This window comes from Hypanus sabinus, chromosome 4 (genome assembly GCF_030144855.1).
Source record: "Hypanus sabinus isolate sHypSab1 chromosome 4, sHypSab1.hap1, whole genome shotgun sequence".
In the NCBI taxonomy this organism is placed as follows: Eukaryota; Metazoa; Chordata; class Chondrichthyes; order Myliobatiformes; family Dasyatidae; genus Hypanus; species Hypanus sabinus.
In genome coordinates this window covers 39,181,557-39,201,441 of record NC_082709.1, presented here as the reverse complement: position 1 = coordinate 39,201,441, position 19,885 = coordinate 39,181,557, and the positions used below count along the sequence as shown (strand labels likewise).

At 40.7% G+C, this 19,885-nt stretch overlaps 1 protein-coding gene across 6 annotated transcripts in view; it reads right to left on the bottom strand.

Annotated features, from left to right (window-relative positions):
• The window catches only part of LOC132392676 (inositol polyphosphate 1-phosphatase-like), a 63,764-nt gene extending 44,179 nt beyond the window's left edge, over positions 1-19,585 (bottom strand). The window contains exons 1-3 of one of the 6 annotated variants that reach the window (XM_059966879.1): positions 18,152-18,479; positions 17,688-17,751; positions 920-1,156 (exon numbers count right to left, since the gene is read on the bottom strand). In XM_059966879.1, the coding sequence (XP_059822862.1) occupies positions 920-1,123 (204 nt within the window). In that variant the 5' untranslated portion in view covers positions 1,124-1,156; positions 17,688-17,751; positions 18,152-18,479. Of the gene's footprint in view, positions 1-612; positions 723-919; positions 1,157-17,687; positions 17,752-18,151; positions 18,480-18,982; positions 19,215-19,563 lie in introns of those variants that run through there. The other 5 variants (XM_059966881.1, XM_059966877.1, XM_059966880.1 and 2 more) reach the window with 5 other exon arrangements.
• Positions 19,586-19,885: the final 300 nt, after the last annotated feature.

Genomic DNA, 19,885 nt, shown 5'->3' with positions numbered 1-19,885 from the left:
TATCAACAATCACCTTGCTACAATGAAAATGAAGATTTGGCAGATGCAATTGTCAAAAATTGTATGAAGGCAGTCCATTATCTACACTAGATGTCTGTGCTGATTTAGTTCATTTACAGTAAACCAAAAGAACATGGCAGCTTAATTCCTGAAATTGGTAACTATAGGGAACCAATACGCAGTTTTAGAGTGTTCAAATTTGTTCTGTATGTTTCATTTAAACACATTTTTACTTAGTTAAATGGTAGTTGGTCTTTTTTATGCAGTGCCTTTTCAATTATTTCCGTGAAACTTCAGCTAATTGGGACAGCTGCTTAATTGGGCCAAAATGTACTGGTCCTGATGTGTTCCAATTAACTGTAATCCAATGTATAAACATATGCAGGTGTTGGAAATCTCAAATAAAAACTGAAAATGTTGGAAATACTCAGTAGGTCAGGCAGCAGCTGTAGAAAGAAAAATGGAGTTAAAGATTCAGGTGCAAGTTGAAATGTTAACTTCGTTATATTTTTAATATTTAATATTTAAATTTTTTTGCACGAATGCATATTTGCTTGCTCTCTAGAATGTGTGGCGTGCTTTGTGCTATGTGGTGTTGTGTATCTTTCGTACCTTGGTCCTAGAGGAACAGCGTTTCATTCAGCTGTGTTCATGTATGGTTTAACGATAAGTAAACTTGAACTTGCTTTTGCCCTTCACAGGTCAGCCTGATTTGCAGAGTCCTTCCAAGAAATATATACAATTGATGTCCACATATGAAAAAAAAAAGATTCGACACAAGATATACACTCCTGCAGTACATACCAGAATGACTACTATATCATAATAAATCGGGTTTAAGCTAAGTGTTTCCAGGCACTGAGAAAGCTACATAAATATTTCCTTTAATTAACCGCTGTTGTTATTTCCCAGTACTTACTTTTTTTCCCATGTCATGCTTGATTGACTCCTGAACCAACACGTCTGCCAGTGTTTTGAAATCGCTAACAAATTTCTTATTTTTCTCACTGCCTTTTTTCTCCTGCACCAAAAGCTGGAAGAGCGCCTCCTCCTGTTTGCAAGCACGAGCAATGTTTGCAGATTTTTCTGAGGCATGGACTAGTGCACTCAAAACTTCTGACATTTTGAGAGCTAGGTGTCTGTGTGGGCAGTTCTCCTGAAAGAAAGAAAAAGAGATCCGTTATAACATGTAAAAAGGCTATTTGCCTCTGACCACCTGCTTGTTGCTATGAAATCATGCAGATTTATACTTGTTAATCTGTATGTCTATAATTTCTGCATTTTGAATCAGGTCCATTGGTTGAAGGAGATGTTTGCAATGCTGGGCATATTCTTGAGAGACAATTACATATTTGTGTGTACATTATCAAACTTTTAATGACTTACTTGATGAATAGCATTGATATTATTTACAACTCCTTTAACATGGCACATGTACATGTCATAAGGCCGGATTAATCTAAAGCACTTTGTGCTTTTACAAGGGTTATTGCATTACTATAGATGTGGGGAATCCCCTGCAATCTGCAATACGACTGGAAAAGACTTAAATATCAAAAGAGCTTTGCTCAGCAACCAGTAATATAATGTCGTACAAAACAAAAAAATCTGGAAATCATACCGAGTTTTTCCCTACTGTGCAATGCCAAGTGCAATTGGTGTTTGTCTTCAGATGTTGTTTTATGTAAATCTTTGACAAGGATTTAAAATGCACCTCGGAAATTCTAGACTGCTTCAGAAAAAAAAGCCCTGTAAAATACATGACGCCTGTTCGAAGAGGTGACAATTATTGCTTACTTTAAATTCCTGCGAGTTCTTTCAATCAGTGTTGTTAAAATTAATTATACCCTGAGCTCCAAGGGAAATGAAGGGTTCCATAAACATGACTCTTCCTGTAACAAACAGTGTGCTTGTACATGGTACTGAATGAACTAGCTAAACCTTCCCTGGTTGTTGGATCTTGGTGAAGAATGAGTTTGCTTATAGTGATGAAGTCCTACCAAATTAGTTATTATACAAACAGAGACCAGAGTCCTTTTGATTTACAGTGTGCATCATCTAAAAATGGTAATAGAACAAGAAATGGTGGAATACTCTGCAAATCAGGCAGCACTCAAGGAATCAGGCATAATGTTTCAGGTTAATAACATTTTACTTTCGTTAACTGTCACAAGCTTCTACTTACATACACGGTAATCTGCAGTAAAAGAACATATTTTGAGTGTGTTCATTGCTTTTAATGTGGAACATGCTTGCAGAAATTTTATATATAGAAATCATGGGTGCTCTGCTCAGTTTGGCAACAATTCAGGGTGATTTTTTATTTTGTCCAACCTAATATTAATCTTCAAATAGAGTTTAATTTCCCTTAAGTGTTTGTTCTTTGATGTCTGTCAAATCAATATTCTTTAATTGATCTTAACATCCAAAAGTTGAAATAATTTTTAATCGTCCATTTGCAAGAGATACTTCCCAATACACAGCAGGTCATATTATTCAAAGCAAAGAGAGGCATTCCAAGAAATGCGTTTACCTCTCTCAGTAATTTTTAGGTTGAATCTCATACTTGCACATAGAACAATAAATTAATTCATGAACTCATAACTCATGTGTTGTGAATCGGAATTTCAAAAACTCTCTCCCAGAAGACAAACTATTTCCTTAAAGCATGAACTCAAGACAATAGAGGCAAAGGGAGTTTACCCCCTTTCCCATGATCAGCTGCAGCTATGGGGTTGATCCCACACTTCCTTACAATGCAGAACTATGAATCAGAAAAGCTTGCCACCTCTAAATGTGAAGAGCCTTGCCAGCTGCTTGTCAATGAGCACCAGCCAAAGGTGAGGTATGTCTCATTCATTTCAAGGCAGGACAAATGACGAGGTCATTTGGTGATGAAAATCACACCTAAGGCTACGTCCATACCAGACCAGGTAAATCCATAACGGAAGCTTTTTCTCTTCATTCTTACCTTCCATCCACACTAAAACCGAGTTTTCGTCCCCCGAAAACGGAGCTTTTCTAAAACACCATCCAGAGTGTGTAATTTTGAAAACGCCGGATAGGCCGGAGCAGTGTGGATGGGGTAACTGGAGAAATCTAAAAACGCTGTCATGATGTGCCGGAACAGATACTAGCAGCAGTGCGCCATTTCATTGTTTTCCTGAACGCAACCTAACAATTTCAGAACAGACGGCAATGAGACTGAAGCCGGAAGAGTTAGAAATGTACTCGCCAAATACTTCGACCCATAACTTACTGAATAAATAAGTATACTCACTTTGCCCTGTTTTCTGTCCTTGCTCATATGAAGGTGGTTTACCTATTTATGTAAGTACTTCTCTGACAATAGATGTGTAACAGCCTAATGTAACTTTGTATGGAAATACAAGTTAACACTGATGCAGACATGTTTTATACATTTAACAAGGCGCTTTATTAATGCAACAGAGTTAGTCAGTTTTTCAGTGTTCATCGTCAGCCAGATCATACTGTCCGTGAACTCTCTGTCGGATGCCCCTATACGCTCCCGCATTTGTTTTTTAATTTTTAAGTCCTCCTGCGCGAGAGCCAACAGCTGTCCGTCGTTTAAGTTTTTCTAGTCTGTAACTGGACAAACCTTCACCAAGTCTTTCACGGTGAGATTCAACACCAAACACGTCGCTTGTTTTTGGTAGATGTGTCCTGCGCATGTGCAGTAGGAGGAGATTCGCTGAAATATCCATTTTAATGTGGACAGAAATATTTTCAAAAATGCTTAGTGTGGACGCCTATCATTTTTATGCGAAAGCAGCTTTTACAAATTTATCCGGTCTAGTCTGGATGTAGTCTAAGATGTCTTCCTGAGAGGCAAGTGATCTGCACCATAACTCCCCTCTCATTTAACCCCTCAACCTTCAGGAAACACACCATTATTGCACATCATTAGGGGAAGCTGGTGTCCAGCATCCACTACAAATTCAGTACGAAGCTGGAAGAAGTCCTTTACCACCAGCTTTCAAGATCCTTTCCAAGATTTGACAGCTGAAGGCTTGAAGTAGTGTTTAATACTGTAGTCAGAGGTCAGACTCCCTATTTTCAGGCATCAAGACTTCACTAAGAGGGTGGCCACAGCTCCTCTGAGCTGCTGCATTGGAAGCCAGGGCTCCCATTTTATGGCAATTACTGTTCTTACACTGCCAACAATTTTTCTTGCAAAAACTTGAGAAAATCACGGTTAACTTCCATTGATGAAACAAAATGAATATTAGAAATAGTACTGCTCAGGGTAAATAACCGTGACCCAGGGGAACTCTTTAAAATCATCTGGATAATGGAACATTCATTCTCTCAATATAAACATTTGATGAGTTCATCAGCAGGTACACTACACAAGACAACTAAAACTCAAGAATTCATAAATCCTCAACCTTGTCAAAATGGTCATTGAGAATAAAGTATCACAATGATTGCATTGTTTATAGAACACAGTAATGAAATCTTGAAGCTCTTTACTTTGAGGTTCTTCAGAACCAGACTGCTGTGTTGCTAGACTAAAGTCCTCAGTGACTTTTTAAAAAAAATTCAACAATCTGATCATTACTTTCTTGTCATGCTGAGCCAAGAGGTACAAATTCCAGAATTTCCAGTTCTTCTCTAATACATAAGGAAGAAGTTACACCCACAAACAAATTAGATTGGTATCTATGATAAAGTTAAAAGCATACTAGTCAGTTTGAACAACTACATAAGAATGCAGAAAAATCCAATGCAGTAACAGGCCCTCTGGCGCATCATGTCTGTATTGACCAAGATGTCAATTTAACTAATCTTCCCTCAAACAAAACTGTGCTGGCTTTCCCTACTTAGTCTATGCTTTTCCAAGTGCAAGTAAATCCTGTCCTGAAGAATCTTCTCCAGTAATGTCCCTACCACTGGCTTATAATTTCCAGGTTGGTTCCTGTTGGCCTTCTGAAACAAAGGGACAACAGTGGCTATTTACTAATCTTCTGAGACTTGACCTTGGCTATTGAGATGCAAAGATCTCTGTCAAGGCCCTAGCAATGTCCTTCCTTGCCTCCCTTAGAATTGTGGAACAGCTTCCATCAGGCTTTTAGGGACTTATCCACATTGACGTTTCTCAATGCACACAATGCTCACTTCTTTTTCATTTTGGTATGACCTAGAATATCAACCCAACTCTTCCATCTTTATCTTTCATCCTCGCAGGCACGTGCTGGCCTTCAAAAATGAGAAAATCTGCAGATGCTGGAAATCAAGGTAGCACACACAAAGTGCTGGAGGAGCTCCGCAGGCCAGGCAGCATCTATGGAAACAGTCAACATTTCAGCCAAGATACTTCATCAGCACTGAGAAAAAGAGACGCGGTCAGAGTGTGGGGAGGAGAGGTGGAGAAAGAAGTACAAGGTAGTAGGAAACAGGTGAAACCAAGAGAGGGGAGGTGTGAAGGAAAGAGCTGGCAAGTCAACTGGTGAAAGAGATAAAGGGCCGGAGAAAGGGGAAATCTGATAGGAGAGGGCAGAAGGCCTTGGAAGAAAGAGAAGGGGGAGGAGCACCAGAGGGAGGTGATGGGCAGGTAAGGAGACACGGTGAGAGAGGGAAATAGGAATGGGGAATGGAGAGGGGGTGGAGGGTCAATTGCTGAAAGTTCAAGAAATCAATGTTCATGCCATCAGGTTGGAGACTACCCAGACAGAATATAAGGTGTTGCTCCCCCAACCTGAGTGTGGCCTCATTACAGCAGTAGGAGTACCCATGGACTGGTATGTTGGAATGGGAATGGGAAGCAGAATTGAAATGGGTGAAGTGGCCTTTAATAGACTCCCACATGTCAGATGTAGATTTAGCAATCTACTTCCACCAGTTTCTGCTTAACACTGCTGTTCTTAGCCTTCACCATATCATATCTTGCCATAAATAAAGGAAACCCAGTCTCCACCTCACAAGTTGAAAGCTCCTCACTTAATTTTAAGCAAACTGAAATTTCACATATTCTTTTTGACATGGGGCAGCAATTGTCTTAGTTATTTTGTGTTCTTTATCTCAGAATCAGAATACCGCTGTCGTACATTGTGAAATTTGTTGCTTTGCACAACATAAACATTACTATAAGTTACAAAATAAATAGTGTGAAAGATTAATAATGAGGCAGTGTTCATGGACCACCTCGATACCTATATGTCAGATGGGAAGAAGCTGTTCTTAAAATATTGAGAGTGGACCTTCAGTCTCCAGATCGATATGAACAAATACATGACTGAGTTCACCATCAGCACATACAGTAATCATTCCCTACCTCAGCCCTGCATTGATCAATGAACTATATACCTGAATACCAATTGCAATGCCTAAGCCAGAACAAAGTCCATTTTAATTTTCATTTCTAATATTCATCCTCCATTGAATATCTTCTACAGCAAACATGAATACTTCATTATAAGTGAGTGCTAATACATGGAACTTGCCAAAAAAATAATTTTTGATATGCATCTTCCAATTCAAGGAAATAAACAAGAAAAAACACGTTATAGGAGTCACAATATCATTTGAAAGTCATGGGATAGCTTACTTGTTAATAAAGATACTGAAAAAAGCTTCACAAACATTTTGAAAATAAAGGCAATTTCCCTTTAACATAGAGCTACGCAGAATAATGGCACCAAAATTGCTTCAATTTAATATTCAACTTACCCCAGCATGGTCAGGATACAATTAAAAAGGGTATATTGCAGATGACATTTCAGCAGTGCTTTGCACTGATATCTATCAATCTACCATGTTCAGTCTGCAGAAAGTGACTGCCCAGCAAGAAGAACTTTTGGTATTAAGAACAGTATTTAACGGAAATGCTTTGCCACACTTTGGTATTTGATCTCTCTGAGATCTATATTCACTGTACACTCAAGTAAGCAAATCTCAGGGTAATCTTAAATGACACTGGTCCAAAGGACACTGTCTAATTATTCCGGCTTTACTGATTTGCCTGGCTCCATTTAAAAATGTCACCGAGCTTTGAATGTCAATGCAGAGCTATCACAACTACGAGCAGACATTTAATCCACATCTCCACTGAAAATGTCAGCGATGAAAGGCAATTAATAAACGCTAGCAACATGTAAATACCTAATCTCTCAAAGGCGATCTTTAAGAATTGTAATTAGCACCATTAATCTACTGCTTAATGTTCCATTTCTTTCTCATTGATGTTACCTCCAGCAATGCAATAATCAAGAAAATGCATCTTTGCACCTTTTGAGTACAATGTTACTCTGCTGTTTAGTCATCAGGAGGTATATTTACAATATTGCCTGAAGTGATAACCAATTGAAATTTACCTTGTAATCATTGGTTTAAGTAACTGCATGTGACCTCTACTACATGCTTTCTGCGGTGTGTTCTCAACTGTTGAGACAAGTGCATCTAAGTTTCCATCAGTAGAGATTTTGCAAGGGTGTTCTAAGCCATTCTGACATTGCAATGAAACTGAAATTGAGATCTGAAATTTTCTACAACACCAAAAGCCACTTGCCTTCACCATTTTCACAAGAAGCCTTTGATTTATTTGTACCTGAAGTTTTATTTCACATTGTGTGTAAAAATGTGCAATGAAATTATAAATCAGTGATTGACTATATCACATCCTTGTGTTTTCTTAAATGTTCCTGTTACTTTTACAGTACAAAATATACAGAAAGTAATGTTGTCAATTTAACATATAATTCAATAACTAACTGGAACATCAAATAACCTTGGTTTCAAAATGAGAGTTGTGAAAACACTTAAGTGCAAAACAAATAAAAAAGAGTGTGAGAGAGAGAAAGAGCTTAACACAATGGGAGAAGTCAGATTGTATTAACAAGTTTCTGTAGTTCTGTTGCAAATTTGTCTAGAATTCTTGGCAATGTTCAAAGTTTCTAGGCTAATGGAATGTTCTCTTTTTACCTCAACAGGCTGCTGTTTTCTTTCAGCTCATGCCAACTTTCTTAAAATTTATTTTCAGCACATTGATGTTGTTTCCAAGACCAGTTTACATAGATCGTTCCCAGCTGCCCTTGAGAAGGTAAAAGTGAGCACTCTGAAACTTCCACAGTTCAAGGTACCTCCAAATAACGATTGATTATCCAACTCAATATCAGACAGGCACTTCACAGAACGGTTACAGCAAAGAAAGTGGCTGTTAGATCCTTCAAAACAACATCAGCTCAATACAAGAACAATGCCGCCAGTTCCATTCTTCAACTCACCCCATCTTCACCCCAGTTCCTAAAATTCATAGCTGTAGCATAGCAGTTAAGGCAATCGCTTTACAGTGCCAGCTGTAAGATCAGGGTTTCATTGCTGCTATCTGTGAGGAGTTTGTATGCTCTCTTTGTGACTGGTCTTCCCTCCAGTTGCTCCAATTTTCTCCCGCATTCTAAACGTGCACAGTTAGTGTTAGTGAGTTGTGGGCATGCTATGTTGGTGCTGAAATCATGGTGACACTTGTGAGCTGCCCGCGCAATCCTCTCTGATTTGATTAATGCAAAGAACACATTTCACTGTATGTTTCAATATAGATGTAGCTTCTGACAACAATGTAATTATTAAAGGCATTTATAGCAGAGGGAATGATACAGAATTTTGCATTAAAACATCAGAATGTAATGTACTGGAAACTATAAACAAAGAGTGGGAAGTCAAACTAAAATGCCCAGCACCTTTGAAAGTTGATAAATCACCATGCCTGGATTAAATGTAGCCCAGGTTCTTAAAAAAGGCAGGGGGAGGGAATAACATAAGCTCTGACTATCACTTTCCAATCCTCTGGTTTCAGGATGAGTGCCAGTAAGCAAATGTGGGACCAATGATTTCATAAGCAGAAAGAACAAAATGACTACAAGTCTGTTGATTCCTTTAGTGTTGCATAGGTAATTAGATAAAAAAAATTAAGAGAATACATTAGTCAACATATGGAGAGGTACACAACAGTAATCATAAATTTGTTAAGGTAATGTCTCACTTAAATTCTCCGAGGACTTTGCAGTGGTAATGTGGAAGATTAATGAGAATAGTACGTAGGATGTCATCTGCATGGATTTCAGTGAGGCATTTACAAAGACCTGCAAGGTCACAAAAGCAAAAGGCTATGGGATCCACAGGATAGTAGATCAAATACAGACAGTGTAAGAGAAAGCTAAATGTACTGATCTATGGGAACTTTAATGACTCCATGTTCCACGAGAACCTGTTTCAGATCTTTTGGTCTCTGCAAAACATGCAATGATTTGAACTCAAACCTAGCCATGATTTGAAAAGCTGTCAATGATGCCACAATTGGTGGAATGGCTAACAATAACGGTGATAGTTCCCGACTAGAGAAAAATATGTAGACACAAAACAACAAGAATGATCAGGGACTGGGTAGCATATGTGAAGATACTAAGACTTGTAGAAAAACAAAGGGAACTGTAGACTGCCATGTGGGACAGATAGATAAGATGTTTAAGAAGTCTTAATAGGATACTTGCCTTTATCAGCTGAGACATTGACTTCAGCAACATGTAAATTAAATTACAGCAGGAAGATTTGAGATATTCAGGAAGGACATGATCATTTTACAGGAAGGATGTAACAGAACAATTAGAGGCTACAGAGGAGATTTGTAAGGATGTTGAGGGGAGAGACAGACACAGCTGGGTTCATTTTCCTTGAAAGAAGAGAGATTATGGTGGAATTTATGTGAGGTGTCAAATAATAGTGACGGGGACGGGCATAGCGGGAGCAATAACTTCTGGGGAAATTATTTCCCTTTTCAGAGTGAGCTATGAATTTAAGTTAATTGGCACAGACAGGAGAGCCAAAGAAAAGTATTACATTCATAAATTACTTGTGACTCAGAACCAGAAATGATGGTGGAGGCAAAAACTCATATTTATTTATTAAGTATTTGAATGAGGACCTGAGAAGCCATCACCTACAAGGCTGTGGTCTGCAAGTTGGACGCTGGATTTAAATAAATGGTTGAATTTTTTATGATCATGCTATAATGGGCAAATGGCCTCCTTACATTACATATGTTTATATGATTCGTGATTCACTCAAAAGACACCAAGTTAGCCCCAAAAATAAATCACAGAATTTTGAGCCCTAATTATGCCTAACAAATAATCTGTCCATGTTTTTTGTTATTTAGACATACAGCATGGTATACACCCTTCCGGTCTTTCAAGCTGTACTACCCAGAAAACAGCTAGTTTAATCTTAGACTAATCACGGGACAATCTACCTACTGACCAGTATGATTTTAGACTGTGGGAGGAAACTGTAGCACCTGGAGGAAACCCACCTGCACACAGGAAGGAACGTACAAACTTACTTACTGAGGCAATTGAACTCCAAACTCCGATATCCCGAGCTGTAACAGTGTCACGCTCACCACTATGCTACTGTGGCACCCCACTTTTTTTGTACTAGATTTAGTAGCATTGCTAGATGCTAACCTGACAATAAATTTCATCCTCAGCCCCACACCAAGATCAAATTAGTCATGATAGTGAGTTTCTATTAATTGGGTTACTTTTCAAGTTTTTCAGAAGCGTGTTAACATATCTTTTTCAGATACAACATCACCAACAGGTAAGATTAACTTTTTAAAAATCGATCTTTAACTCACAATGAAATTGACATTTACAAATTGACTAACAACTAGCAACTAACATCTGAGGAGGCAACTAGCAACTGAGAGAAAATGATAGGGTAAACATCTGCAGGCATTTTGCCCTCATATTGGGTGAGATTAGAATGAGAGGTCATAGTGAGGGTGAAATGTGAAACATTTAAGGGCAATCTAAACTGTACTACTTCACTCAAAGAGTGGTGCGAGTGTGGATTGAGGTGCAATTGTAACATTTAGGAAAAGTTTGGATAGGTACAAGGATGAGAGAGGTATGGAGGGCAATGGTTCAGGTGCGGGTAGAAAACCAGTCTGGCACAGACTAGATAGGCCAAAGGGCCTCTTTCTGTGCTGCAATGCTCAATGATTCCATGACTCTATAACTTTAAAAACAATTTTCTGCAATTTAATACAAGGTTACCAGAGTTGATGGACTACGCACCAATTAAAAACGCCTAATTTTTGAAAGCTTTGTAATTAGATGTTTGAATTAAGGTGCACATATTACCACTATAAAACATATGAAGAAGTATAAAGTAACACCTTTTAAAATAAGTAGAATCTAAAATGCTGCTCACCGGATCTCATTTTACACATGGCTGTATGCAGATGCACTTTAACAGAAAAATGCAAAAGCAAGAACACTTCTCTTAAACTAGCGCAACTTCCACTGAGAATGAAAGCACGAGGTCATTTTCATTCACATAAACTTAAGGCCGTGACTTAATCATTACCTGATCAGGAGCAGGAAGACCAAGAATAGATTCCTCGATGAGTGTTTTATAATCCTTCCTGTTAGTGGTGTTGGATCAGATGCAGAATTGTTGTTTTTCTTGTAGTTTAACTTCCTTAAGTTTGCTGGTATTGTTACATAACCACTTATATACATGTCCTGTAATTTTTCAGTGAGTTTCCCAGTGGTTATAGCTGCCTCTATTTTTCTGGAAACTTTTTGGTTTCAGTTGGCAGGTGTCATGTTATTTGAATCTGGCTATTTTATTGGTTACCTGTTATCAATGGAATTTATGATGGAATTTCGATTATCAGTAGATTGTATGGGAAGACTACACAACTAGACCTGAAGAAGGGTCTTGCCCCAAACATTGACTATCCACTCATTTCTATAGATGCTGCCTGCCATAGTTCCTCCTGCATTTTGTCTGTGTACTGCTTTTAATTTTCTCTATTTTCCCCTTTGTCTCTCACCATGCTTGTTCTTCCTTTCTATTTGTTTTTGTAACACTTAATAAAATAATCATAAACAGAAGAGATTCTACAAATGCTGGAAATCCAGAGCAACACAAACAAAATACTGGAGGAAATCAACAGGTCAGGCAGCATCTATGGCAATGAATAAACAGTTGACATTTTAGGCCAAGATCCTTCTTTGTGACTGGAAAAGAAGGGGGAAGATGCCAGAATAAAAAGGTGGGTGGAGGGGAAAGAGGATTCAGAGAGCCACACAAAACACAAAGGGGCTGCATTGAGAGATGGTCTCACTGAACTCCAGTTGAGGAGAAGATTCAAATTTCTGCAGGGGAGGCATCCTTCGAAGGAACTTTGCAGTGGAGCAGCAAATCATAAACACAAGAGATTCTGCAAATGCTGGAAATCCAGAGCAAAACACATGCAAAATGCTGGAGGAATTCAGCAGGTCAGGCTAAATGTAAAAGAATAAACAGTTGATGTTTCATGCTGATATCCTCCTTCATGGCTGGAAAGGAAGGGGGAAATGCCAAAATAAAATGTACTAGAAAGGAAGGGGGAAGACATACAACGAGTTTTAAGCCTCATTCTTGAGTCCTGAAGAAACTTTGGATCACAAAACATTGCTGATGAGAAACTAAAGCCAACATACTCCATCTGACGCTTGTAAGTTAGAAAGCCAGGTTTAAAAAAATAAACATCCTTAAACCTCCAATAAATTACATTCCGAAATGGAGATTGGAAAAAAATGGTTGCTCTCCCAATGGATATAATTTCCACAGCAGGCAACAACTTATAAAAATGAAAACTGGTTCAGCAGGCCCATTATTTTGTATAAAAACAGAAAATCATCTTAAATGTGAAGTCAATGAGTCAATGATTACTGTTTCACAAATGCTAAGCATCCATGGTTACGCCCAAGGTTACTTGGAATGTACATTTGGTTTGCTGTGAGTTCAGATCCTTGACGATTCATTGCAATTGACTTCTCTAGAACAACTTGTGTATCCAGTTTATATCAAGTAATTAAAAATAGCACTAATGCCACGGAATATCAATGCATCATGTAGTCATTCAGCTTTATGCAAATATATCAAGCAAATCTTTATTTGCTCTCCAATAACACGTCAATGTTTATTTTTAATTCATTCTTGGGATGCAGAGCTCACAGATAAACTTGAGACTTTTTGCCTTTGAACTGTTGAGAAGGAGGTAGTGAGCAGGGGCATCTTCATCTTGACCCAACATAGACTGTCTGCTGGAGTTGCTCATAAAGTAATAGTAAGCTGATGTTTTAAGCTGTGGATGACTAACAGTGAAATGTCATGAAACGTTTATGACATGAAAGTGTGTCCTGAAGGGGAACATAGAGGTCTGTAGCATCTGATGAAGGTCGCTGGTGTGGGACGTATTGGCAAAGGAACGCTACAATACAACTCTATTTGCACAATGGGTGATCATTGTAAAACAGTGTAGAGGTTATCAACAATCTGCATTATTTAGACTGCTGAGAACATCTTTAAGTCGGCTATTCACGTGTATTGATTCCCCAACCGTTTCAATAATGTAGCTTTGACCTTCAGGACTCATCCCGTTTGGATGGCTTTACAAGTAACATAAATGAAGCAGACAGAGGTTTTCCATGCTGTGCTTTCTGCGTGGACTTGCCCTGAGCCCTGTGCACCTGTACTTGATCATTGTTGTCTTATCTAGAGTCGTTAAGCCCTTGTGCCTTCTGTTTCATCTTGTCGCATTTATTTTGACTGGCATGGTCTTCACACATACTGTGATTATTTAAATGGAACTCCCAATTAGAGCTTATCACAGGGTCCATCTGCTTCGAGAATGATTCATCTCACAGTGTCGCTCGGTCATGCCAAAAGTATTCCGTTGGAATTCCTATATATAAAATTTTGTTTCCTTCTCTCTACATGGCAGTCTGTCATTCTTCCTGGGTTCAGTTGTTGCCAGCACACACCATGACAGGGATCCAATACAGAAGGATACCATTTCATCAGCTGAGAAAGGCATCGGGAAAAGACTTTAGCCCTGTGTTGGTCCAAACTTATGTCAATGCTATGAACCATTATAATCATCTCTTTCACAATAAACCCATCCCTACTAACGGGGCAAAACAAAGCCAGGGAAAGTAAAGTTCAAGTTCATAGTCAGTCCTCATTTAATTCCAGCTTACATTCTCTGGATAAGTAATGTGGATCTCTGGGCTAGGAGTCAATTATATTTAAAATTATTCTGTTGTACTCCATAAAATAGCATTAAAATATGACAATGTAACAAACAGTAAAGCGATAATTATAGCATAAAAGACTGTGAAATGATAGTTCTGTGGTAAATTTAGCCATTGTGTGGCTGAGCATCAGAAAGCAGGAGGAACTCCAGTTCACTGCTGCGGAATGTAAAAGCTGGCTGAAGTGTTCGCTTGCAAACAGTAAATGCCACAATCCAAGAAATGTACTTCCTGTTGAACCCTTTGAGATGTGGAAGCCACTGTTCAAGTACAATCAGAAAGCTTTGGGTTCAAGTTCTGTTTCAGAATTCTGTGTGTAGACATCTCAGAAAATACCACGTCCCACTGTGCAGCACAACAACTCCAGATCAGATATAAAATTGTGGGCTGCCTGTGCCTGTGGACCCAGATGCAGCTAAAAGAAGTTAGAGTGGGGTTTTGAAGGAGATTAAACAAGCACGTTCCAATTCTGGTCTGCAGGGACAGGTACAATGGGTGTCATGGACTGGGATCTCCATCAGCTACAGCAGTTGCTTACCAGTTATCTTGCTCACAGTTCAAGAAACCATTCCATTTCCCATCCCCCTGCAGCCCATATCACTTGTAGGCCCATCCATCCATCCCCCTTAACTCATACTACCTGCAGGCCCATCCATCCCTCCCCCGAAACCCATACCACCCGCAGGCCCATCCATCCATCCCCCTTAACTCATACCACCTACAGGCCCATTCATCCCTCCCTGAAGCTTATACCACAGGAGCAGGAGTAGGCCATCTGGCCCATCGAGCTTGCTCTGCCATTCAATAACATCGTGGACAATCTGACCCCTACTATGCAAACATTTACCCAATCTTTATCCAATATATCTTCTAAGGCAGCCTCCACTGCTTCATTGGGCAGAGAATTCCACAGATTCACCACTCTCTGGGAAAAGCAGTTCCTCCTCACCTCTGCCCTAAATCTACTCTCCCGAATCTTGAGGCTATGTCCTCTCGTGCTAGTCTCACCTAGCAGTGGGAACAACTTTCCTGCCTCTATCTTATCTATCCCTTTCATAATCTTATGTGTTTCTATAAGAAGAAGAAGAAGAAGAAGAAGAAGAAGAGGAAGAATAGCCCTTAACTCAGCAGTGGAGTTATCGGGGCACCGTCATGACGGTGATTACATAGCAAGCTATTCTTGTTCTTACGAGGCCAAGTTGTTAGCTTGACACTCAACCTGACTTGGATTCAAACTTGGGAACCTTTGCTCCGGAGTCCGGCACTGATATGATTGCACCACCAAGCGGGACATTTTTCTATAAGATCTCCTCTTATTCTTCTGAATTCCACTGAGTACAGTCCCAGGTAACTCAATCTCTCCTCATCTTCTCAACCTAACCCCCTCATCTCTGGAATCAGCCTTGTGAACCTCCTCTGCACCGCCTTCAAAGCCAGTATATCCTTCCTCAAGTAAGGAGACCAGAACTGCACACAGTACACTGGGTGCAGCCTCACCAGTGCCCTGTACAGTTGCAGCCTGACCTCCCTGCTCTTAAATTCAATCCTGCTAGCAATGAAGGCCAGCATCCTATTTGCCTTTCTCATAGCCCAGTGCACCTGCAAACCAACCTTTTGTGATTAGTGCACATGCACTCCCAAGTCCTTCAGCAGAGCAGCATGCTGTCATTTTTATCATTTAAATAATAATCTGCTTTTACATTTTTCCTTCCAAAGTGGATGACCTCACATTTACCAAAATTGTATTCCATTTGCAAGAACCTTCCCCACTCACTTAACCTACATTTATCTCTCTGTGGACTCTCCATATCTTCTGCACAATTTATTTTTCCACTCAATTTAATAGTATCAGCAAACTTAGATACACTACTCTCGGTCCCCTCTTTCAGATCATTACTGCATATCGTGAACAGTTGCGGGCCCAGCAATGACCCCTGTGGCACACCACTCTGATTGCCAACCAGAGTAACACCCATGTATCCCAACTCTCTGCTTCTATTAGTTAACTGATCCTCTATGCTAATGTAACCTTATCTTATGGATAAGACTTTTATGTGGCACCTTCTGGAAATCCAAGTAAATAACATCCATCTGTTCCCCTCTATTCCCTGTGCTCAATATATCCTCAAAGTCATCCAGTAACTTTGTCAAAAAGGACCTGCCTTTGCTGAATCCATGTTACATCTGCCTGATGGATCCACTTCTTTCCAAATGCCTTGCTATTTCTTCTTTAATCATAGCTTCAAGCATTTTCCCAGCTACAGATGTCAAACTAAGTGGCCTATAGTTACCTGCCTTTTTGCCTACATCCTTTATTGAACAGTTGTGTGACATTCACATCTATCTCCGATCCCCCTGAACCTCTTACCACAGGTAAGCCTATCCATACCCGCACCCCCGAAGCTCATCCACCCATCAACCTCCCCCACCCCTGAAGACCATACCACCTGCAGGCTAGAACTCTGTGTGTTTTAGTCCCCAATCCCTCACCCCAGGCAGGTCTGCCACATATCCCCTAAAATCTTTCTATCAATGCCAATTCCCCCTTTCTAACTACCGCATTCCTGGAATCAGTACCAATTTACTAAATCTTCCAAGTCCACCATCAGTCTGCACCCAGTATCCTGGATCTCCCACCTCATCTACCTATGCCAACATCCTTCACTTTTCATCTTCACCAACATTCCCATATCTCCATTTTCACCATCTAACTGTAATTTCCCTGATCTTCCACCTCAACTCTCAATACTAATTGGTATGCTCCACTATCTGTGTTAGTATTGCTGATCTCCCAGTTCCACTGTTTACCTGTGCTTGCATTCCCAGTCTGCACCATTTTACCTGTATCAATAATCCCAGACTCCCAGCTCCACTATCATCCACTCTCAGCACAACCACTGACTACACTGATCTGGTATGGCCTGCACTGCTGGCCATCCTCAATGTCGACTCAAACTGTATTGGGACCAGTGCATGCTTTCAGCAGAGGGCCATGCACTGAAATTACCTTGGACACCAAACTGCCCATCTGGTCCAACCATGATAGTCCCAATAAAGGGTCTTCGACCTAAAATGGCAATCGTTTCTACGTCACCAGAAGCTACCTGACGTACTGTTTCCAGCAGTTTCTGGCTTTAATCCCATTTTTCAGGTATTCAGAGTTTCTTTTTGATTGTCGCCCATGACAATTGTTCCCAGGATCGCGTGATGTAAATTCCGCTTCACAGTTCGATGTCGAAAACAGCGCTGTCAATGAGATCAAATTACCAGCCCCTGACATAGAAATGATGTCAAGACCACAAGACTCATGCACATCTGATGTACCCATAAAAGTTTTTTGAAAGAATTAACAGAGAATAGCATAGCACATAAACAGATCCTTCAGCTCGCCATACCGGTGCCGATCTACTGTCTGCATAAACTCGTTATCCCTTTGCCCCCAAACTGTCTGTCTAATTGCGTCTATTATTGATTTCACCTACTTCCACTTCCTCCCCTCGCACACTCAAGCCACCTGCCGCCACTCCCTGTATTAAAAAAAAACTTGCCTCGCACTTTTAAACTTTCCGGCTCTCGCCTTACCGTCTCGTATCTGACATTGCGACTCAATGTCAGTGACCTGGAGATGTCAGTAATCTTATTCACACTGGGAAAAAAACAAGTATTTCAAAGAATAATACAGTAAAATTTAACTGGCTACTTTTCTTTCTCTCTTATTTTTCTAGCTTCCTCTCTGATGATATTGACCCCACGCTGTAGAATTGAGTAACCCTTTCCAGGGCTTAGTGGGTTTTTCCCCTGAATTCTTTTTTCCTGCCCTGCCTCCTATGTGGAAACATTTTCTGCTGTGTCCGGTCTTTCAAGTATATTCCTGATCATGAAAATCCCCGTTTCGCAACTTGTTTCGACTTTTTTTTACATAATCCGCATTGTTTAAAAGGCAGGCCAGGCACTGTAACAGGGGTTTCATTTGTTACCTGTTTACGTAAGGAGATCTATAGCCCCGGAACACCACAGGAGAAAACGCAAAAAAGGTTTCTTCTAACCTGTTGCTTCCCTGATAGGATCCTGGTATTTCAGTAACAGTGTTGGAGGTACGAGCCAGCGTTCGCTGTTTACAATCACAGGTAACTTCTGCTTTGGATGTGCTTATCAACGGACACTTCTGAAACCGCTCGGAGCTGAATAACTTGTTAACGCCAGTGACGAAGGACCGAGCAGAGCCGCAAGGATTCCGCACCCGCAGCAAAGCTGCACGGTGGGGAGAAAGGCTGTGGAAATAACGCGACTGGTGCGCCCATTTAGAGCAGTATTCTTGCAAAAATAAAATAAAACGTCACTTCTGGCAGTTCTCCCGCAATGAGCGTTTATAACATGTGCATCAAATAAAACCATGTTGTGAATGCACAGTTGCAGTCTAACCGCAGCGTGTGAACGGCGAGGTGTTCTTTCTGTCCGCGTTTTGCCGAGCTCTTGTTGCCGCTCTGCACTGCAGCAGGGTATTTGTACTGGGGGGGGGGGGGAGAATGGGGAGCACTCGCCAGCTCTGGTGAAAACGTCTGCTCCCCGAGGGAGTGGGGGCATTTATCTCATCTCGGATGTGACCGAAGCTTTTGCCTCCTGTGCAGACCCCACCTACAGCAATCACTAACACGACAGAACACCCAAGCTTTTCAATAGAGAGGGGAAAGTGTAAACAAGGTCGTTGCTTTCTGCAATAGATCGCTTTATACGATTCGATTTTGCCATTGAGTCAGAAGCTCTGAAATACTCATTCTAGCATAAGAGGGGTCCGCAACCACACCTTCCCTCTGGGATCTCTGCTCTCCCTTGCGACTAACAGGGGCCCTTCATGCTCGCAAGCGGATCACATTTACCTTGAGTGGCTAGTCCGCACTACTCCACAGCTTTGGAGTGCCCCGCTGAGCTCCGGCCCGGGTCTGCCTGCGCTGTCACCGGGAGCATGCGAAAGGCCAGCGACCTAAATCCCGGGCTCTGCGGACGGTGGGTAAAGACAGATGGCAGATCTCACTGACAAGCGCACTTATTACTCACGCCTTTGGTTTGCGATGGATGGGATCTTGAGCTGGGCAAATGCTGCAGGGTTGCTCGGGGGCAAGGAACTAGCACTGCAAAGCTGTCACCTAGAGGCCGATGGTTGAATATCACTCTCAGAGCGCAGTAAACGACCAATTAACCCCCAGAAAAATAGCATCTTTCAGTTTTCAAGAGCAATAGTTACTTTAGAAATGTATTCTAAATTGGCAAAAACATACATAAAATAGAGTGTGATATAGACTTATAGCTTCATTTCTTCTCCATCCATTGAGTGTCCTGTACCCGTCCCTCAGTGAGATAAGTTCCACAAGGACTTTGACCTACAACGATATTTGCCCCAGTTAGGTAGTTGTGAGTGTAGAATGTAAGGTCCTCAGGCACCAGAGGCATTGCAACCTACCAGAGGTTTCTGATTTCCGCTACAGACGCCTAAGCAAGACGCTGCAATGCATCTTCCACAGATGCTGGCCGACCTGTCATTTAACTGTAGGCAGATAAGCTACTCAAGAAAATGCTCGTCTTTTTTTGGCCGAGGTGCAGAGTGGAAGAACGCTGTGCTGAAATCACATTAGACATCTAGAGAGAGCCCTGAGATGTACAGTACAACTCCGTTCACGTCACAGGAAGGATGTAAAAACTTTAATGGTTTCGGTGCAGTTTTGATAATGTCAAAGTGAGCGAGCTTTAGTTGTCAGGACAGACTGGCCGAGCTGGGTTTGTTT